This window comes from Crinia signifera, chromosome 2 (genome assembly GCF_055691185.1).
Source record: "Crinia signifera chromosome 2, ASM5569118v1, whole genome shotgun sequence".
Taxonomy (NCBI): domain Eukaryota; kingdom Metazoa; phylum Chordata; class Amphibia; order Anura; family Myobatrachidae; genus Crinia; species Crinia signifera.
In genome coordinates this window covers 117049997-117073506 of record NC_139218.1, presented here as the reverse complement: position 1 = coordinate 117073506, position 23510 = coordinate 117049997, and the positions used below count along the sequence as shown (strand labels likewise).

The 23510-nt window shown below is 43.3% G+C and overlaps 1 protein-coding gene across 2 annotated transcripts in view; it reads right to left on the bottom strand.

The window, feature by feature from the left end:
• The window catches only part of TRIM33 (tripartite motif containing 33), a 101301-nt gene extending 79641 nt beyond the window's left edge, over positions 1 to 21660 (bottom strand). Inside the window, exon 1 of one of the 2 annotated variants that reach the window (XM_083172752.1) lies at positions 21129 to 21660. In XM_083172752.1, the coding sequence (XP_083028878.1) occupies positions 21129 to 21534 (406 nt within the window). In that variant the 5' untranslated portion in view covers positions 21535 to 21660. The remainder of the gene's footprint in view (positions 1 to 21128) is intronic. The other variant, XM_083172751.1, reaches the window with a different exon arrangement.
• Between the last annotated feature and the right edge of the window lie 1850 nt (positions 21661 to 23510).

Sequence of the window (23510 nt, the reverse complement as noted above, 5' to 3'; positions counted from 1 at the left end):
GCCTGGCATCAGCAAGTGCTGATGACAGGCACGACATGCAATGGCAGAGTGTGGGCAGAAGCAGTATGGCTTCCGTTAAGGTCTCGTCTATGGGCTTGCAGCAGGGCAGACTGAGGATATCGCTGACTCAAGGCCCATACACAATGATCAATTATGAGCTGGAAGCAGCTCACTTTTTGGGTTTTGAGCTACTTTCAGGTAAAAATCCCCCAGTGATGTGCGACGAGCACTAATGTGCACTCCCGCATCATCGCCGGAAGGGTAAAAATCATCAAGTGTGTATGTAGTGTTCCCATTAGGCTTCTTTTGCAGGGCGCTGCGCCCTGCCCCTTTAAAACATGCTCAATTCCACCCTGCCCTTATTGTCCCGCCCTGCATAATATGTGCCGCATCTTAATGTCTCTCCCTGGCCGCTCCACAAGCCCTGCACCCAGCATAATGATACACGCAGCTTGAGCTGCATGTACTGTCTCTCCCTGGCCGCTCCGCCCGCCCTGCATAATGATACACGCAGCTTGAGCTGCGTGTACTGTCTCCCCCCTGTCGCGCTGACACGCCGCTCACCTCTTGCTACGTGAGCGGCAGTCAGCTCTTACAATCAGCATGCCTCCTCCCTCCTGCCGAGCTGACATGCCGCTCACGTAGCAAGTGGTGAGCGGCGTGTTAGGGCTATTACAAGCAGCATGCCGCCTCCCCCCTGATTTAATCACCCTGTAGGTAATTGGGGGCATATTACTGGGTTTTTTTTGGGGGGGGGGGGGGGGGGGGGCCTGCACTATCACAATGCCTATTATTGGTGGGGGGTTCCTGAGCATTGTGATATTGGTGTGTGTGGGGGGGGGGGGGTCCTGCGCTATCACAATGCTCAGGAACCCCCCACCAACAACAGGCATTGATAGCGCAGGACCACCCCACCAATATCACAATGCCTTTTATTGGTGGGGTGGGGGGGGGTCCTGCGCTATCACAATGCCTGTTATTGGTGGGGGGGGGGGTCCTGCACTATCACAATGCCTGTTTCATCGTTTTGGAGTGATTTATTGAGTGTTTAATTAAATTATTTGCTATGATTTAAAAAATTTCATTTTTCTAAATGATATGCAGGCACTGGGTCGACATGCACTGGGTCGACATGGTGTTTTTCACAGTTTGAGCCGACATGTGCTGACAAGTGGTATTTCATGCCCTACCATCCACTAGGGCGTGGACGCGGTGCTACCCCCACCATGTGCTGATGGTGTGACGCTCCGGTGTCACAAGGTGGATTATATAGCATAAATGTGCTGATGGTGTGACGCTCAGGTGTCACAAGGTGGATTATATACTGTAGCATAAATGTGCTGATTGTTTGTAGCTCAGGTGTCACCATTTTGACCTTTTAAATTAAAATGTGCCCTCGCGAGTGAAAAATGTGCCCTTCCTGTGGTCAGCACCCTGCCCTAAAAAATTTCTAGAGTGAACACTATGTATACACCGAGCTATTTTCCTCCCAGCGATTTTGACATCATTGCTCTTGATACACACTGTATGAGACTTAAGTGCAAGTGCATACATGCATGCATAAGTGCGAGTGAGACATTGCATGATAGCCTGATTGCATCTTATGAGACATTGCATGATATAGCCCTGCATGCAGGCTTCATTGTAAGATGTGTGTGATGCTATGCACATATGATCTTACGTCACATAATAGTGTGTAGATAATATATAACCTCTCCAGGAGAGCAAGGAGAAAAATGTGTACAATATCTTTTTAGTATCCTATGGTTATAATGTGTACATAACATAAGCACGCACATTGGCCAATATTTAGTTCCGACATGATTGAATCTGCAAAACAGGTATATTGATTAAAGTGTACAGATTTCACATAAGCAAAATGCTACTAACCCATTAAAAAGTATTAAAAATAGATAGGTTTTCAAGTTGCACATAACTAGAATTTTTTTTTTTGCAGAACAGATTTGGTTTAGAAAAAAAAGAAAAATGAATAATTACTAATGTAGACTATATCACATCTCTTGCTATAGCAGCAGAACGCAAGTGTGATAAATAACTTGAGTACTGCAGCGTGAAAGCCTTACTGGGCTCTCACACAGATTTATTGCAGCCAACCAAACAATAAATCTCTCAAGATTAAATAAATCTAGTGATCAAAGCAGAGACTGGGCAAAGAAAGGATGGAGATTTTATAAACGTAGCTCATTTGCTCGCACAGATTTTTAAATTTTATTAGGGCCACAAAACTATTTTACCATTTCCCTAGGACGCCTTCACATGCTTTCATCCTAATTTGAAGCTACGTGCACTAGGCGATTTTGGCCATAGGACAAATACACAGTGCGTGGCTTGCCTTGCCTGCACTGTATTTCGCCGGGTAATAGACGCTGCGGGGCTGCGCATTGCTATAGGCCTCAGTGCACCCAGAGTGTGATTCTGGCTAACTTGATAGGCAATTTTGCATATCTAGTCAAAATAGCCTGGCCAAATCTCAGTGTGTACACCCCCTTGAGGTCATGTTACACATCTGCTTCTCCTATCAAATTATTTTTATCTGTCTGAATGGGTAGAATTCAATTAGTAAAGAAAGCATATTGCCATTGCGAAAAACGCATGCAAGGGCAGCCCGATTCACCCCTCCATCGTGCGGCAAATGCCAGCGGATTACCGATCTTATGAAATATCCCCGCCAGCGCAAAGGGAACATTTAATTCCACCCCTATACATCTATGAACAATATGTCTCTGTACATCATTTTAGGTAACTAGAATAGGAATACTTAAAACATTCAATAGAAGTGACATTTTCATGTTTCTTTCTCTCGCATAGATTATACTGATTCTATAATGGGGAATTCAAATAGAGAGCAGGACAGTTTGTGGGGTTTTGCTATTCAATTAGAACTGAAAAGAAGACGTGAAAGGTTTTTAATTTCAAAGTTACAGTAGCAACACTGGTGGCACTGCTCCTCAGTCAAACCAGCACTTTGGTAGAATTGAGCAGTTTTACACAGCTAAGTCTGGGCCTGTCTAGAATGCGATTTCCCGCCATCGATAAAAGGTATATATATTGGCATGCACGTGCGGAGTTTAGTCATTGTGGACACGTGCGTCGTAGATAGGAGTGAATTGATCATGAGAGTGATATGAATCATGGGTAAAAAAGATCACATGATGCACCAGAGCATCATGGGTAACAGTGAATGTAGAAATATATTGCCGAATAAATTAAATATATATTTACTTAGTGATACAGCTTTAAAAATGATTTATATAAAATTCGGAGAAAAAAAAGCATTATTTCAGTTCTGTTATTATAGCTGAAAGCATGCAAAATAGTTATTTTACTTTCATTGCGCATGTAAATAAAATCAACATGAGGTGGCGATAATTAAACCGTGAAATGTACAGAAGGCTGCATAAAGTAAACATCGAATAGGTGATAAATTAACGAGCTCTTTCTAAGGCGATAAATGAAAGAAATCACTTGAACAATGCAAATTTTTTCACTGAAAACAAAGCGAAACAAACGAAAATGAAAAAAAAACGGAGCGAAAACGTATCGACATCCCATAAATCCAACTTTGAATAGGTGAAAAGTATCGAACATAGAAAAAAGAGCGAAAAAATTAGAAACTGCGAAAAAAACACAACTATCGGAGAACATTGGATACCGCCCATTGTCTGATGAAAAGAAAGCAGCCTGTGATGTTTGGATAGTCAGAATCCCATATTGAATACCCCCCCTTAAAGTGTTGGAGAGGTTTACCCTCTAAGATTGAGGTTTGCACATGTCCCACATGTTTGTTAGGGGAGGATTTTGAGCAGTCTTAACTTGTGCTAGGGTTTCAGGGTACTTGGGGTGGGTGGGTTTCAGGGGTCGATTTTATTCAAAATGATGATGTGAAAGCACTTACGGTGCTGCTACCGAACTAGTTTTTTTCTGCTGGCACTCATCCTGGGCTGAGAGCAGAATTCTGACAAAACTAGGGCAAAGATGCTGTTTTGTGCCCTAGAGCAGTGCAAACAGCATCACTACAGGGCTCTTACCTCTCAGCATGACGATTAGAATAGCGCCAGCTGCTCTCTCCAAGCGCTGTCCACATAGTTTTGAATAGAAATCAACCCCACAGTTTTTAACTTCTATAAGTTTTGAGCAATAAATCTTGAATTTGTTGGTAAAAGTTGCAGTTTCTCAAGTAACAGAACAGCTAACTGATCCAGATTCAGAGCCCGAGGCTTAACCTTAAGCAATATCCATGAATAAGGAAATATCATGTCCATGTTACACAGTGATTACCCCCTTTTTTCTTTTTTTATGTGTTATCTACAACTTGAGTGATTTATGTTGGTATATCTTGTTAGTTGGTACCATGCAAACTTTTTTTGTAAATAATCATAAAAAGAATGCTCATGGCTTATTATTTTCTCTATATCAGACTATACCATATACCAGGCATGTCCAAACTATGGCCCTCCAGCTGTTGTGAAACTACACGTCCCATCATGCCTGGTCACAGTTTTAAAAACTATGGCAACTATGGCACAGTTCTAAAACTATGGCAAGGCATGCTGGGATGTGTAGTTTTACAACAGATGGAGGGCCACAGTTTGGCCATGCCTGCCATACACGGTTTCTTCTCGCATCTTATCAAACTAAGGCCTAGAAAGACTTGCATAAAAGCTGTTAATGCGCATACACATGGAGTGATTTTGAGCTCTTTTCTAAGCAACCTATCTAGATCACTTACAAAGTAAGCACAGATTGCTCTGCGTGTATGCCCCTGAGCGATGGCAGAGGTCCCACATGTCACTATATCCCGCTAGCAAATGCTGATCAAGTGACTGCAATTACGTTTTATTGTTGAGCCCTACATCGCAGTGTTTAGCTACATAAAATGGTGTCCGGTCTGTGGGTCGACAATGTCTAGGTCAAACAATAACGGATGACAGCGAGTAGGTCAACATACACTAGGTCAACGATGACACAAGGTTGACATGAGATTAAGGTCGAAATGAACATAGTTAACACTGAAAAAGGTCGACATGAGTTTTTCATGTTTCTGTTTAACCAACTTTGTTCATACTTTACCATCCAAGTTGGCATAGAGTTTGATTAGAATAGCCTGCCAAGCACAGCGAAGCAATGTGCCCAAAGCATGGCAAATGCAGTGAGCCATGCGAGGGGACAGAGTACATTTAGACACCAAAAACGAAAGAAAAAAAAAAACGTGCAAACCTTTACAGAGTTGACTAGGTTTATGTCAACCTTTACCTTGTAACGGCTATGTTCATGTCAACCTTTACCTTGTGTCGGCCTTTTGTTACTGTCAACCATTAGAGGTCAAATCATATCAAAGCCTCATAACTTTGTATTGTTAATGTTAGAAAGAATTAAAACATGGTGGATCAAGCTTTCTAATACATAGCAATGTTTCACAATGTTATTATAACATGACTACATTTTTTTTCATCTCAAATCTTAATGGAAAAAAAAAATTGTTAATTTTATTTTAAGTTTATTTCAAACCCTGGGACAATGCTTCTTATCATGGTGGTGTAGATCCCATGTTAAGTTCCCAAAGCTATTCAGTTGACTGATCAGTGACCAGCAATTTACCAGGGAGAAGCACCTTTGCTTAAGGCAGTGGTTCCCAAACTGTGTGCCTAGGCTCCCTGGGGTGCCTCAGGACACTTGCAGGGGAGCCTTGGGTTGGTGGACCAGGGTCAATGTACCAGGCAAAACCAGTGCTTGTGGCTGCCAATCATAATATATGTGGACAAAAAGGAGCAAATCATGTCCCTCACCAGATAACGGACAAACACAAAATGTACTTAATTTAATTTTATTTATTTTTTTTCTTCTAAATCTCTCAAGAAACATTTGGCCTAGGGGTGCCTTGAAAACATTTGATGCTCTAGAGCATGGGTCCTCAAACTGCGGCCCTCCAGATGTTGTGAAACTACAAATCCCAGCATGCCTTGCCACAGTTTTAAGACTCCCTTATAGCAAAACTGTGGCAAGGCATGCTGGGATTTGTAGTTTCAAAACATCTGGAGGGCCGCAGTTTGAGGACCCATGCTCTAGAGCAGGCATTCCCAACCACGGTCCTTAAGGCACACCAACAGTGCAGGTTTTGTAGATATCCAGGCTTGAGCACAGGTGACTTAATTAGTATCTGAGGGATTCTGATTAAACCATCTGTGCTGAAGCCTGGATATCACTAAAACCTGCACTGTTGGTGTGCCTTGAAGACCGTGGTTGGGAAAGCCTGCTCTAGAGTGCCGCGATTCAAAAAAAGTTTGAAAACCACTGGCTTAAGGGTTATTTACACTGATTTTGCTTGCGATTTGAAATACTGTACTATATAGTCTTGCCTGTAGTCTCTCTCTATTCTATTTAGATGCCACAGATCGGGATGGAATGCGGCTAAAAACTGTTCGATGTCCATTCAATTTAATTTTGCTTATAAAAAGAAAAATCAAATCGAAAAATAGATCAAATTGAACCGTGTGTACTGGGGAATTAGTCAAGGTAAACTACATCTCCTGGATTAAGTGCTGGGTGTTACAGTTATAGTGTGTGTGACCAGCCCTGAGGATCCAATTTATTTTTCTTTAAGATTTCTGTATGCACCATTGGCAATAAGAGCAGGATTTGGTTGCTTATTACGCACACACTATATATGTTATGTTGGCAGTAAGAATGTTAACTGCATAGTGTCGACAATACATGTCTATACTGCCATAATGTGGACATAGTCAATGTAAGCATAGATGGAAGTGCATGAGAGACTCTGATAGAAACTCATGGCTATTTCTTATTTTCTATTGCTGATGTTTTTGCACCAACTTCTAGGAAATTGTATATACATACACACACACACACACACACACACACACACACACACACAATATTCCAAGGTTGCGCAATGTCCAATTACAATACAAATCTGTCCATGTGTATCCACAGAATCATGCAGTGCTGCTCAATCTCTGGATAGAGGCTCAACAATGCCTCAATTTAGGGAACATGTAGGAGAAAAACCAGAAAGGCGCACAATGAGCATAAACGTAAAAAACACTTTCACTGTTATAAATGCTCACATACATGGAAGTTTAAAACCGCAGGTATGCTTAGAATTATAAAAACCCAGGCAGGTGCACAGCATGCAAGCAGCCAGAGCCTGGAAGCCGGGACCGGACAGATGGACGTCAGCAGCGTCAAAGGAAGTTTGTGTCACTCAGGAGAAACACCCCTGGGGCGTCCTGCAGGACGCTGGAAGGGTAAGGGTAGGGGGTCTGACAGTGAGCAGTAGCTGATCTGCTCGGAGCCAATGCATTGCATATTTAATGAGCCGGCATATGCGCATATGTAATGACCAGACAGTTCACTGCTGCCTAGGTTTCAGTCCAGTTCAGAAAGCAAAAAAAAAAAAAAAAAAAAAAACGGGTAGGACCCTGCTGTTTTACCGTTTCCAAAAACGGTAAAATCACTCTGCACCTTTCAGACCGCACATATTACCGTTTCAAAACTGAAACGGGCATTAGTAGTTAGAGGTGGAAACATACATCGCTAATGAAAGTGGGAGGGGGGAGCATGTGGTATAAGTGTAGTGGAGTGAGGAAAGTTGGCACCTATTATCAATGGGCACCAATTGGAGCTATTCAATTGATCTGCAGATCGAGTGCAAGTGCTTGTTATTTATGCATGCATTTTGTGAAGTCGACTTACTTGCAGGTGTGCAAAAAAAAAAAAAAAAAGGTACTTGTGTATTATCACGGCACCCATCGCATACCACTAAATAAGGTATGCGATGGGATTTACGGGTGAAAATGCCAAAATGTACAATTAAATATAGCATTGCATCGCATGGGATTTTTAATTGTACAAGCACCCTGATGTGTGCATACAATGTTAAATCCCCCCCCCCCCCCCATTGTCAACGCGAACCCCACTATCAACGACAACCCAAAGAATGGCGAGCGCAATGAGCCCGCGAGGGGTGGCGGTACGCGTCCTCTGACCTTTTCATACCCACACTATCCACATCAGCGTGGAGTTGATTTTAGATAGTGTGGCGTGGCGAGCACCACGAGGGGACGCGGAATACATGTAAATGTAAAGTAATCCGCGTCCACTAACCATGCTTAGGGCTCAGTGGCTCGCTGCGCTTCGGGTTGGCGTTTATAGTGGGGGTGGCTTTGACAATGGGGGTGCATTTAACATTGTAAGCACCCATCAGGGTGCTTGTACAATGAAAAATCACATTGCATGACGCTATATTGCATGCTATGCACTACGACCAACATCGAGGGCGCCATGATAATACACAAGTACCAAAAAAAAAACAACCTTGCTGCTTACATGAACAATAAACCACCATCTCTGTTCACTAGTAAGTGGAACTACACAGGGCTGTATATTGCTAGTTTATATCATTTCCAAACACCACTGACCAATTTAGACTTTACAACACAAGGGTCATACCAGCTTAACTATTATCTCAATGACCACCGGTCACCACAAAAAGTAACTCATATGAAGGGCAATTGAATAGTGTCTGCGCAGCAACCAGACTTTTTAGCTAGGGTTGTATTTAATTGATGGTGACATCAGGTGTGAGTAATTTCGGCCACAATACTTGTTGCATTGGTAAAGAAGAACGCAATTGAACTCCTAGTGGTATACAAGTGAAGGGTTTTCCCCAAATGATCTAACCAAAATCAAGGGAACGCTAAAGCTACCTTTAATAACCAGAACACACTGGTTTTCCACTTACACATTTGTTATTTCCGGTTTACACATCATCACTCACATCACACTTCTATTACTCCTAATGCTTCATACATCCTTCCCCTCCCCTCTGTTACTCATAGCAGTCCGGTAAACTGCCATGACGTCATTTTTAAATATGATCTTTATCTGCCACACCCAGTGTGGTCATGCCTTACTTCATCCTTACTAATTATGATTCATGGTCACATGTAGTGTGATTCATGTTTGACTGGTCATGAAGTATGTAAAGACAGGTTGATTCAGTGTCTATTCATAGTGGATTCATTCTAGTGGCTAACAGCACATCATGAAGCTGTAGTCTTTTTAGTTAAAGGAATGACTCATGACAAGTGTGAAATACAACTATTGTTATGTAGTATACACACTGCTGAATTGCTAATCTGTCCCCAGGCATCACCTAAACTACATATTCACAGGGTGGCCAAGTTTCACCTGCCCATATGCCATTAGCTCAGAGTATGACATGATACTACCATGCACGTGTCCATTGGTGATTACTATCATTTTTAAAATGGACTAATGAAGTTTCTGCTTAAGCTATTTCCTACCAAAACTTCGCTTTCTGGATTTAGTTGACCACAAGTGGAATAAAATGGACATTCTATTAGTATACCATTGTGGATAAACCACCAAAGGTGTACAGCCGATACATCCAGGAGCAATGTGAAAGACCGTGATCTATACAATTACATTGAATTAGTTGTTCACCTAATGACTTCATGGAAATAGCCACTTGACATTTATTATTTAGGGTCAATCTAATCCGCACAATATGAATAGCACCAGAAAGGAGGCCCCCGAAGCTATATAATGCAGCTTGCCGTTACATCCAAGCAGAGGATTTTAAATGGAACACTTGCCGCAATGCCATATTCCGCATTTAGCACAGCGCGAAAACCATGGAGTTCGGCACTTAAATGGAAGAATGCCTGTTTTTGTGACTAAACCCCCGGCTTACAGTTGAATAGGTTTGGGATCTCCCTCTCAGCGCTGTTCATACTACGCTGAACAGACCCCATTCATTTATGTATGTTTGACTAAACATTTTGTGGTTGTAGTTTAACATGCATAACTGACAGAACATGTCGATTATGATTGACTAATCAGTGTAAATATTTTATTTAGTAATTAAGGCCGTATTTAAATGATCTAAAGCAATGGGATATTGAGAGACCATATTCAGTTGATATTTTCTCCACAGTAACAGGCGCACCATGAAAAGTCCTGCTTGAGCACTCAAACAGGTTACTTTTTAGCTTGCTACCTCCAGCAGGAGGGGGGTGTAAAAAATTTCAATACAGCTACTTACATCTTTCAGTCTTATGGGAAATGTAATTGATTCCCCATGGCTGTAGTGTTTTTGTTTGCAGACTACTAAGGTGGTGAGCAGAAAAGTAAAAAACCGTGGTTGGGTAAACTGGGAATTTGAAAAGAAAGCAAAATTATTTCCATAGGGTCCACGGGTGCTCTCTATAGTGTTATTCATGCAAAATGCATCTCCAAGGTAAGCAACCAAAAAAAATAAAAAAAAAGTGTAGTATTTTCAAAACACACACTATAATTTTAATTAATAATTGAAGTTCCTAAACTACATACCATCACAGTAGACCATAGCATATGGATTTGGGGAAACCAGGAAAAAGCCTTATGATATCAGCACAGACAACATTCCAGTCTTCAGCACCTCCTCACAATCTAACATCACTCTCACCACAGCACATGTGGAAACAAGCGAAAAGCTTCCTATGGATAGTACAGCCTTTATTTACATCAAATATACAAAACACAAATGGAGGCATATCGGACTTGGCAGGGTCTACAAATGTTTGCCTACTATAATGGCATGTAATAAATACTCTGGCATCCCAGAAAACACCATACACCGTCCTGCCAATAATCCATCCACAAATGCGTTTCTATACTCCAAAAGTTTTCAAGGTGACTAAATATCTGCCTTATCTTTCAAATTGAAAATAGGGACTGTCTGTGTAAAATGGCAGCACAGATGGTAGAATCACTGCTTTGCAGCACCAGGGTCAATGTTATAAGTTCATTGGGTAAAGAATGGATTAGAACAGTGTTCCAAATCTGCTGCAGACCAAACAGATCTTCTCAGGGTCAGCAGCGTTCACACTGCAGTATCTTCAAGGCCAGTGCTTGCATAGGACACCTCTATGTGCCGGGAAATCTGCCAATCGGGACCATGGGAGTTCCAATATCATACTGGGAGCAGCCTCTTTCTGTTGCAAATGGATTCCGTGCACATACAGCCAGATGCTGGCAAGCAGAAGTTTACAAAGAGTGGCCTGTTTCGATGATCAGCTCTTTAGTTGGGGTAAAGGTAGATACCAGAGAGGAGTGTTTCTAGATGCCACTGTGCAAAGGGTGGAGTCATTAACAGGCTGTTACTGATTGTGATAGTGTGTACACAGGAGCAGTAAACGCATATCTCCACACATTTAACACTTGGCTGTTATAGCCCATTTGCTGATGGCATGAGAAATAATTGAACAGCAATAGATACTTAAACCAGGAGCAAAAATCCTGCAGTAAGTCACTTAGCAAAATAATTCCCCCCCACAGCCAACAAAGCTAGAGGTCTGAAAGCAGTGCATTTCTAGTGAACAGATGTCTTGCAATGGTGGCACAGAGGGGGTTGGTTATCTTTGCAGACTTCCGAGGTGAAATAGTTCAGAGTGAAACTACTGCCATGCGAGCAGACCAAGTATTTTTGGTCTGAATTTTTTTTGATAACATGGTGCTCTTCAGAGCAAGAGCTATAACTAATACAAGTTATGAACGTGAAAATATAAATATATAGCAGAGTCCATTAGGCGGCACCCATCGGTTTTCCCTTAGTCAGGCAGCATACAGACTCTGTATGCTGCCTGACGAAGGGAATAAACCTCCCGAAAGCTTGCAACAGGCGCTTGTGGTCCTGGAGTTCTTGTTGTGAAAACCGATGGGTGCCGCCTAATGGACTCTGCTGCATTCATTACTTTGGTATCATATAGGACGACGAGGTGTACACATCATACATACCTTTAAAAACTGAAGTCTAAATCATTAATTTTTCACAACACATTAAATATTGAAAAAGACATAAAAGAAACCCTTTGAACAGTTTCATTTGGTGAACTGCACCAGAACAACAACTAATGAAAAAAAACTTAGGGCAGTATTCAATGAGAAAAGTTCTCCGTGTTTTGTGGAGAATTTGTGCTTTGTTCGCCTTGGACGGAGCATTTTGCTCTCCAAAAGCGAGCAACCCTATTCAATGTGAAATATTCTCCGTCTTTTTAAGTGATTTTCTCCGTCTCTCTCCGTGTAGCAATTCTCCATCTTTTGATGGAGAGCTGGAATGTGAACTTTTGAACGTAAAGGTTTTTTTTTTAAATTTTGGTGTAAAAAAATCAGGTTTTTTTTCCTGTGAAGGGGCATGTTATTTTTATTCATGTGCTTATAGCACATGAATATATATTTAATTTAAAAAAAAATATTTTTTTTTTTTTTTTTTTTTACACAGTGCAGCCAGCAGGGGGCCCGAGCGCTCGAGCCGCTCATTAGATATTCATATATTCACTGCACCCGAACGTAACTATGCACGAACGGTGCAGTGAATACTGGGTCCCCCGCTGGCTATAGGGGGGTGCAGCCTGGGTCCTGGAGAGCCCCCCTCCCCTCCACAGTCCTCTGGAGCAGCCAGGGAGACTTTAATCTCTCTGGCTGCTTCCGGCTCCCTGAAAGCTCCCTGCAGGGGTTAAGACTCGCCGCGAGTGGCGGCGAGTCTTAACCACATTGAATAGAGGGAGCAGGAGTGGCAGCGAGCCCTCCGGAACACGGAGAGTGCATGGAGAGCGAAATAAAACGCTCTCCATGCACGGAGAACTTTTTCATTGAATACTGCCCTAAGTCTGCAAAACAACTTACATTATTGCACTATAAATAAAAACAGCCCATAATACCTGGATGTGGTACATTATATAAACACTGTTGCCATGTTCAAATTGCGCCTTATGACTAATGCTCTCCCTAACCAAAGGGGACATTCAGACAAATGTCATCATTGCTGCCGTCTCCATTCCATCAATATTTATATTTAGCAGGCACTATCTGCTGTAAGATGCATACTGCATAGCTGTATTGAAGTTGGTCACTAGCACAAGAATGTGCGCAGTGTATGAAAATTGGTTTGGGGTCTTGAAAAATAAGTAGAGTCAAAGTTGGAATACAGCGAGGAATTTATACATTCTCGGTAATCTTGAGTTCTCACTTTATGAAGGATATATAGTAGTAATCATTACAATACCAAAATGAAGAGTAGTTTACAGTGTCTGCCAAACAGACTTATTACATTTTCACACACAGATGTCCACACAATGGAAAGTGGAGAATTTAACTGGGTGGTACACCTGTCACACCACAAAGCAGGTGTCCTAAGGCGAATTCTGGAAGGAAAGAAACCTCCCATGGAGTAGGACAAAAGCTTGATTGATGTTCACTTTGAACCCATCAGCTCCTGTAACTTTAAGAAAACCCGACACTAAGGGGAATGGTCACTGAAAATCCCCTAATATATTCCAAACCTCTAAAGAGAATGGCACTTCTTTAAGATAAAGTATATGTAATACAAAAACTAGGTAACGAATAAAACATTTTCATTGTAAAGCACAACAGAATCTGCTGCGCTATGTAAGAAATTGTAAATATAGTGCAAAATCCACAGAATTAACACTTGAGTGGGAAATCTATTTAATAAACCAGACAGTGAGTGCGCATGTACGTGTGCGTGTCTCTGCCCTTTATGCACATCCTGATGTGTACCCAGCTGCACTAAATTTGGCATGGTGATTTAGATGTACCGGGATTAGATTTGGCATAGGTTTTACCTTCATTAGGGACACGCTCACACAATGAACCAGATGTACTAAGCTTCAAAAAGTGGAGAGTAATAAAACTTCCAGATCTTAAATGTAATTTGGCCCTTCTGAACAATATCGTTCAAAAAAAAAGTCCAGTGTGCATGCAATGAATGATGAAGGCACCCGCGGGTTGTTAATGAGAATTAGTCATCTGTACAAGCAGCTTAATTTTGGCTATGTTGTTCACAAACTGCTCCATGGTACTAGACTAGCTAGATCATTTGTCATATCGTCCTGTGTGTATGCACAGTATCGTTTGTCCTGGACACTGGATAGTTCAAGGGAATTTGTTCAGCAATATTGTTCACTGAACACATGATCAATTGTGTACGTGCCTTTAGATTTGCTAATAGCTTATTTCTCTCCATTTATATCACTTTTTGAAGCAAAGTACATCTGACCCCGATCTTAAAACCCAGACACTCATGAATTACACAGTGGCTTAATTCAAGCCCACAAATATTTTGCAGCCTTAACCACTGACCATCTTGTTTTATGAAAAACGTATTAGGGGGAGAGGGAGGGAGGGAGGGAGGGGGGGAGAGAGAGAGAGAGAGAGAGAGAGAGAGAGAGAGAGAGAGAGAGAGAGAGAGAGAGAGAGAGAGAGAGAGAGAGAGAGAGAGAGAGAGAGAGAGAGAGAGAGAGAGAGAGAGAGGTAGAGGTAGAGAGAGAGGTAGAGAGAGAGGTAGAGATTGAGATTAGAGATAGAGATATACACATATATACATACATAGTTGCTATGGGACCCGGCCAGTCCAGGGACCCACAGACACATCAAACACCCCCTGCAACACGCATCTAATTATTGTAAATATTTACTTCATTTTAAAATAAACGCTGCCTGCTAACTCTGGAGGAAAGGGGCGGGGCGGGTGTCAAGCAACAGCATTATCCATCCCTCCCCAATGCCAGCAGCAGGCGGCTGCCAAAGTAAGCAGTTTCCTCCGCTGCCAGGACCTGCGTCTATTCACCCCATCTTAGCGGCTTCATAGGGAGGGAGATGGCATCACCTACAGCAGCACCCCTCCCCCGCCTACTTGCCAGCAGCACTGTGGATCTACAGCTCCATCAGCCCAGGTCAGCAGTACAATCCAAATTAATTGTCAGAATGGTGGGTGTTCATGGAAGAAGTGGCTGTCTGGTGTGTGCCCTAGCATGGGAGAGGGGTGCGATACATGGAAACCATGTATGCGGTGTATGTAGAAGAGCTGTGCATGCATGTTGAGAGCAGCTTGTATGCATGTATGAGAGTGGTATAAACTCATTTATGGCAAAATGTTGCTGATGTTTGAATCTACGGTGTCAAAAGATGGTTTATATAGCATAAATGTGCTGATGGTTTAAAGCTCAGGTGTCACAAGATGGTTTAAAACCATCTTGTGACACCTGAGCTTTAAACCATCAGCTCATTTACGGCATAATTTGGCTGATGTTTGAAGCTCCGGTGTCACAAGTTGGTTGCATGTAATATACTATGTAATGGGTGTGTGATGTACAGTATAATAGGCATAGCAGTGTAAGTTTAATAAGTTGTTGAGCCCTGGCATAATTTGTAATGGGAATGATGCCATGTGGTATAATATGGGTGTGTGACGTGTAATAGGCATTATGGTGTAATTTTTTGGTGCGCGCCTAAGGCCATATTGTCACTAATTTTTTTTTTTTTAATTGTCCAGTCATGGCATAACGTGGAATGGCCATCACAGTGTGTGGCATAACGTGTAATGGCCATCACAGTGTGTGTCGTTACCACAGCCAGTTTAGGATTTTGTTTTGAGATCGATATCTTTCATCATTGTGCACTTTAAAAAGAAGATGTGCCTTCCTGACTGAAAAATGTGCCCTCCCCGTTGTCAGCACCCTGCCCTAAAAAATTTCTAGAGTGAACACTAGAGGTAAATTAGTTTTAGTAGAAACGCGCTCTCCTCACAAAACACAGTAGCATTTCCAGTACTACAAAGCTCAGCGTGTTAATGAACCAGAGTCAGTCCCAAAACTGGGTGGTAGATTTTGTAGTAAACCACTTCTAATACCTGTAGGAACTAACAGAAATAGGTTAGTCCAAACTTTTCTTGGACCATGGCGTCCCAGAGTATAAGCATTTGTTTTCACAGCACTTCTTGGATAAAGGTTTTTGATAAATTGGAAAAATATTAAAAATTAATTAAAACGTGCCTGCCAGCTATGTAGTGGAGGACAGGGTTGTGGTTCATGTTTTATGAGTGGCAGCCATTAGCAGTGGTTTTGCCTATCATTTTCATCATCAATAATTTGATTTAATCCTGGACCAAGCCAATGTCCCCCATAGAAGAGCACTATGGCACCCCAAGGTGCCTAGGTACACACATAGTAGAACTGCCACTCAGAAGACATCGGAAGTCTACCATTAAGCGTGTTTATGCAGACGGACAAACACTTCACATACACCAGAAGTGTGCATTGATATACAGCCAACTGCTGCAATTTAATAACCAGTATCCACCTTCTTCCCTCAATCGAAGAGCTGTATGGTAATTCTACTGCTAATAGCTGGATTTGTTTCTCTGGGAAGAAACAGGACAGTTTGTGAGAGCCGTTTCCAAAATACCAGTGCCCGCATCCTGTATAATAGTCCACACCTCAATTGGTAAATTTATAGTAGTTATACTGCTTCCAACAGCTGGATTCGTCTCAGAAGGTGCCAAGCAGTCTCCAATGAAACAAATGGGCACAAAATGGCCTCGTATTTTCAATGCATTTCTCTGCGGCTTTCTGAAGAAAAGATTTCTGGCTACTCCTATCTTACTCCTATCTACATAAACTATGTTAAATAAATTGTGGGACATTTTAGAATTAATAGTACAGAAAGAAAATAGAATGGCGATGCACTCTAGTGCCAAGCACTGCTAATTAGTGGAATTATAGCAAACTCTAATCTATAGGAGCCGCCATCACGAAAGGGGGTGAGCGCAGCCCTGTCACTGGGCCGGGCATCTATGGTGGCGTTGGGCTTCCCCATGCTTCCAGCAGGGACAGGCAGTAAGCTGTTTTAAGCAGGGCACTTCTAGATGAGCAGGGCACATTTTGCCCTTTAAAATCAGTGCAGGGCGCAGAGCCCCACTAAAACAGCCTAGTGGGAACACCAATACGTATGTATTAATCATTTTAGTTTATGCCCAAATCCCAGTAGTTATACAGGTTGAGTATCCCGGATCTGAATATCCGTTATCCGAATTATTCAGAAAACCATACATTCCAGAAAGGTACTTAAATATATTGTCTAGAGATAAAAAGCACATCAAGCAGCCATATTTTGTTCCTCAAGTGCCCACAGAAAGCCCCATTGACTTCACATCTGTTGCAAATAGATCCCCTTACCTGCACACAGAATATACTCCACTGCTCAATTAGTTGCACTTGACTGCCCAGCAACTACTACAGGGTCCAGTATATTAATTCAACATAGACAAGATAATGTTGACAGTGGATATGTTAATATTTTCCTGTCAACACTGACAAATCAACAATGTCAGAATGTTAACAATGTGAAAGTATTGAAGATAAGCACCCCTAATCCTGATGCAAACAGTCAACATTTCACTTTATGTCAACAGTTATGATGCCGACATTATCAGTAAATCTGTCGATCCCTGTTTCACACTCCCAGCCTGCCCATCTGTTGCACCTCCTCCACCACCTTTGACTTGACTGCCCACCATCTGTTGCATAGAGAATCCCACTCTTGACCAGTGATGGCAAATACACGCTAGAGCTCATAGTTTACTCCAAATAGTAGCCCGGGGACTGAGTTTATCATGTTCCTGTATCTTCTAGAAGAGACCATACATGAACATGTGACTTATGGGGCCTACACACAGGGAGATGTGCTCATTTGGACACGATTTATGCAAAACTTTTGACTAGTGATAAAGAATGAATATTGAGTAATTGGGTTTTCACACTTAAATGCATTCTGGGTAGATATCCTAAAGCCTTGAATAGATCATTATCCCTCAACTTTAAGCTTGCCACATACATACCACACACACAGTACTAGAGCTTTCCAAATAGAAATTTTACATGAACTTTCATGTTCAATCCCATTTTGGAAATACCTTACTAGGACTATATTAACATACACCCTATAGACAAGTCATTTCATAGAGAAAAACTTGTTCTTGAAACTTCAGTTTTAGTTTTAAGTGTACTCATCTAACAATTGTCCTGATTAATAAGATGTGATGACCCAATGGAAACTATAGGTCTCTCTCATTGAGAATGTACTATGTTTTTGGAACTTAATAAATAGTCATGGCAAATCAATGCACACAGTATATGTGACATCCCCTGTACTGCAACTTTAATGAATGGGTCAGTTGCTGGAATTGTGAAACCTGTTTAAAACAGACCCATTCACAATGATAAGAAAAAAAAAAAGCACCTACAGTAGGAACAGATCAGAATATCTGGGTGTGATTACCAAACAGCAAAATAATTATGTATTATACCTTTCTAGACAGCAGGTTTTACAGATAACAGAGTCCATGAAAGAATTTATTTTCCCCTGCCGGGACCACAAGATAATGCCGAACAGATTTTACAAGAGCTACTAGCACCAAATGTTGTACCATATACAATGTATATATAGTAAAAGACTGTCACTGCACCTTCTCTTGGGCATTGCCTGACTAGTTCCATGACTTAAAAGGATTCTGAAAGAATATATGACACATGGAGATATGAAACCAAAATAATCAACTAGAGAGAAGGAAACATGTTGCATAAATACATAAGACTGTCAAAGTTCTCACTCCCAGAAACAAAAAAGAAGCTTAAAAATGATTCAAATGCAAAAGTGTGCTGACAACATACAAGGTTTAAATACACATGTTCATTACTTGGAGCAAAAAATAAACAATAATGCACTTTTCTCCCAATAGGACTGAAAGTGCTTTACCGTATTCAATATAAAATACTTCTACTCACATTCAAGCTCATTAATCTTACTACACCAACACACATAAATACATATATCAGATGTTTTGAGTATTCAATCAGTAACATAATTTGTATTTTGTATGTATACTCCTGTGTATCTCCTTTAATTATGTTACTTATTGAATACTCAAAACATCTGTTGCAATTAAGTTTGGTAGATAGATAGGGGGGTATTCAATGCTGCAGCGAGCGGCCGGCGAGGGGGTTAAACAGCGTGGATTGCAGAAAACCAGCGATCCTCGCTGTTTAACCCCCGCGCCGGCCGCTCTATTCAACTTTCTGGGGAAATCCTCGCCGTCACAGGATGGCGAGAATTCCCCAAAACAGCGAGACCCGCGGCTGCTGCAGAAAACTTGCAGTTTTTAGCCATGGGTCTCGCTGCTTCTGGAGCCGCTTCTGGAGCGTAGCTTCAATGGTCTGACCTGAACTTTGCATCCACCGGAGATCAGCAAGTGCAGCAGCCGGGATGTGGCGTATGTGTGAAAGCCTGCCTCAGTCTGCAGTGTTGGAATAGTGCGCATTTCTCCCATACGATCATGCTGTGTTACATCTGATGTCTTCGCTTATCTCAAAATATATCCCCACCCGACCTCTCCGCTCTGAAAAAGATCTGTGTGTCTCATCCACACTCACTACCAGATTCCATTCACAATTGCAAAACTTTCTTCAGGCGGCACCCACCCTATGGAATTCCCTTCCACGCGCATTAAGACTCTCCTCTACCCTCTAAACCTGGGGTAGCCAACTCCAGTCCTCAAGAGCTACCAACAGATAACGTTTTCCAGATCTCCTCACAGAATCACAAGTGAAGTAATTAGCACCACCTGTGGATCATTTAAAAAGTGTAAAGTGAGCAATGAGTACAGCTATGCAGCAGCTAGGTTTTCTGGAAAATATGAACTGTTGGTAGCTCTCGAGGACTGGAGTTGGCTACCACTGCTCTAAACTTTCAAGCGTTTCCTTAAAAAAAAAAAAAAAAACCCTCACCTCTTCAGGCAAGCTTATCATATTCCAGAACCTCCACATAGAGGTTAATTCAATGCAGCGGTGAGGGGGGTTTGTACACTGAGGATGGCTTATTTTCGGCTAGGAAAAGTCATCCTTGCCGTCCAACCCCCTCGCTGTATTCAATGTTTGCCCGGAATCCTTGCTATTTGGTTGCCGCAAATCCGCTGCATTTTGTGTGCGAGCCTCGCCATTTTAATGTGCACACTCACCTCCAGCAAGGTGGAAACTGGGAGTGAAGGGGAGGCATTTGAATACTCTGACGGCGAGCTATTGCCACTGCTCGCCGTCAGAGCATTGAATACCACCCATAACCTCCATTAGCAGTCATATCTAATTGCATCTCATCAGGACTGTCTTGTAATCTGGTGGGACTGTTGTGCTATGGAATCATGTCCTTATGTATCCCTCCTATTATCCCTTATATTGTAAGCTTGTGAACAGGGCTTTCCTACCTATATGTCTGTTTGAACACGGTTTCCTAAGCCCAACGGAATTTGCTGCCCTATATAAATGTACATGTGCCTTTACAGCACACAAAAACATACTTAAGTGGATATTAGTACATAAAATGAATAAAAAAAAAGGTACAGCAACAGGGTATGCAAACCCCAAGCACCAAACTTTCTATTGCAACATGAATATTACTGTGCAGTAATGAAAAGTAGGTAACAGGAGTAAAAAAAATAAACCAATCATATCCACACACACTGGAGCTGCACGAAATGTGTCAAAAGATACATATGCAACATTGCACTGAGATCTTACAAAACAGTAGTCTCTAGATTGAACAATACCAGATGTAAGCAATTCAGTAGAGTATGTTGATACATTGCACAAAAATACATATTTGTCTACTACATAACTGTGAAAGATATATTTATATCATATGCACGCACAAAAATATACGCGTTTCTCAGAATATAACAGCATGTGGCAATGACACAGAACATGTGACCTCACAGACATGCAGTTTTCAGCACTCCACTGACAAGCAACCCAGAAACCAAAATAGGAATCTTACAAGTAGCAGCTTTCAGAGGAAATCATGTAGGATCGCACAGAACAGCTGCCATCTTATATTATAGACTAAATACAAAGCAGATCATTTGTAGTTTAAAGCAATAACACCAAGTGATCATCAGCACAAGCACAGGAGCGCTGCAGAATAGTGCTCCATAGTAAGCAATGATAGCACAACATCACCAGCTGTACCCACTGCATACTACGGTCACCCAACAACACACAGACTGTGCAGAGATATAGAACAGTGTCCGGACACCGGAGACAAAGCAGAAAGTTGATCGCGGCTGTAGCAGGGATAGGACACATGCCGGTGATAGTGGCAGGCGTCTGTGTCGCCAGATCGTGCATGCCCCCAGCATCAGGGCACACAGCCTCCCCCCATAACACGCGGCCTCTCACCTTGCTGGATGTCCCCGTTGCTGCCGCCGGGCAGCGGGACGCTGAGCTGCCGCTCGGGCTCCGGAAGGCAGCGGCGGCAGAAGGAGTGCAGGCAGGGCAGCAGCTTCGGCTCCGACTCCCGGCACTGCAGGCTCTGCTTGCACACAGCGCACGTATCCAGCAGGTTCACCGCTCCGGCCGGCGTGGAGGATGAGGAGGCCGCGGAGGACGAGGGGGCCGGGTTCTCCTCAGCCGGGGCAGCCACCGGCACAGCTGGGGCCGCAGCCTTGTCCCCGCTCTCGGCAGCCTCCTCCACGGCCTGGCCCTCGGTCCCCGCGGTGCTCCCGTCTTGTCCGCCGCTGTTATTGTTGTTGCTGCTCACGGAGCCGTCCGCCTCCCCGCCACCGCCTCCTTTGTTGTCCGCCATGTTTTTCCTCTTTGAACCCCTGAACTGACCGCTTCGCGACGCCACCAGCGCACGTACACTACGCCGCCGCAATGAGGCCGCCCTCTCTCCCTCCTCCGCCTCCTCCTCCGACTGTAACGGCCACGCGGGGTGACGTCACCTGCACGTAACCGGTCATTTGCGTAGCGCAGGCGCAGTGCGGGAAGGAAAAGGTTGCTGCTGCAGCTGCTGGTACTGCGGCGCTAAGCGGTGATTGGTGCGCAACGTAGTACGAGTAATGCTGCTCATACACTTGTGAGATATTGGGGGAGATTCTCTAAACTAAAAATGCTGTAAAAACCCCGTTATCGGGGTTTTTACCGCATTTTGGGATGCTCTAAGCATCCCCCGCTGGGTTATCGCGATGGGGGGCATCGCCAGAAAAATCTGGCAATGCTCCATAGAAGCCTTCCCGCACTGACCCCTGCCACCCCGCACCGACCCCCCCTCACCTGTGTCCGAACGGCACAGAGCTGGACCTGTCACTTCCTCCTCCCTACACTATGATCCTCTTCCGGGTGCAGGGAGGAGGAGAGCATGGCACAGCAGCAGCGCCAGGTAAGGGAGGGAGGGGGGAGCCGCCGGTTCCATGTGGGACCCGCTGTCTCCCACCGCAAAGGACAGCTCTTAACGCAAGAGCTGTCCTTTGCCATAATTATCACATATGTTACAGCATATGCGATAATTATGTTAGCAATGGGTGGCGGTAGGGAGCGCGGATGATTGTATGTATTTTTAAGGGGACATTCGACGAGATGCGTGGGCACGCCGGTCGAATGTCGGGTCTCAAGATCTTATGTGTTGCACATAATATTTATCGAACTGCAGGAGCAATCGCATGTGGTTTTTAACCACATGCGATGCTCGAATGCAATTCGCACGTGGGGGGTGGAGGGAACGCTTTTTCATCAGAGGGGCCGCTGGCGGCGTGGGAGACGGTGGCGTTATGTAGTGCAAGAAGTAGCGCTAGCGGGCAGCGCGGGTCTGTCAGCGGTGGCGGCAGAAGTGTTTAAAACACTGGTCAGCCCTCTGATTGGCTGAGATAGCTCAGCCAATCAGAGGTTTGGCAAGTGTTTAAACAATTCTGCCATCACAGTAGTACTGTGGCGGCAGAATTGAGGGCTGCCCAGTGTTTAAACAATTCTGCCGCAACCGCTGACTGACCCCTGCCGCCCGTTAGCGCTAGCACTTCTTGCGCTACATAACGCAGCCCTCTTCCAGTACCCGATGTGCCATCTCAAGACATTGGATGCTGCAAAGGGGGCACTTTAGCACCACAAGACGCGATCGGGTTCGATGGGCATCGCACTGCGATGTCGTATGGAATCCGGTCGCACAAGTGTATGAGCAGCATAACAAATTCTTGTTAATAGCAGCTTTAACAGGAGAGGTAGCACGAGTGCTATTGAAGACAAATGGTGCTGTTGACCTTACCAGCCATACAGAGTATATTTATTATGTTATGTAAATTGTTTGCTCTAGATCACAGGTTCTCAAACTTGGTCCTCAGGACACGGTGTATGTTTTGCAGGTCTCCTCGCAGACTCAAGTGAAATATTTAGTGCCACCTGTGGATCTTTTAAAATGTGTCAGTCAGTAATGAGTGCACCTGTCGGGTGACCTGGAAAATGTGAATTGTGTGGGATCCTGAGGACCGACTTCTCAATCTGTCGGTCTTGAAACCAAAGTGGGTCCCGACCTTCTCAGCATGGGGTCACGATTCTATGATGCTGACCGTCAGGCTGATGACTTTTCTAATCTTAGTCAGTGATTCAAGGATCTGTTGAATTGTCTGTTATTTAGACTCCTCACATCATGTTATGCCTCTACAAAGCTGCCATGCATGTGCTTTCTGCTGACTACACATGTGATGTGATGACCTTCTGCTGTAACTTGCTAATTATTTTTATGGTCTGATGGGGCCCCAGAGCAAAATAGTTTGAGGACCCCTGCACCTC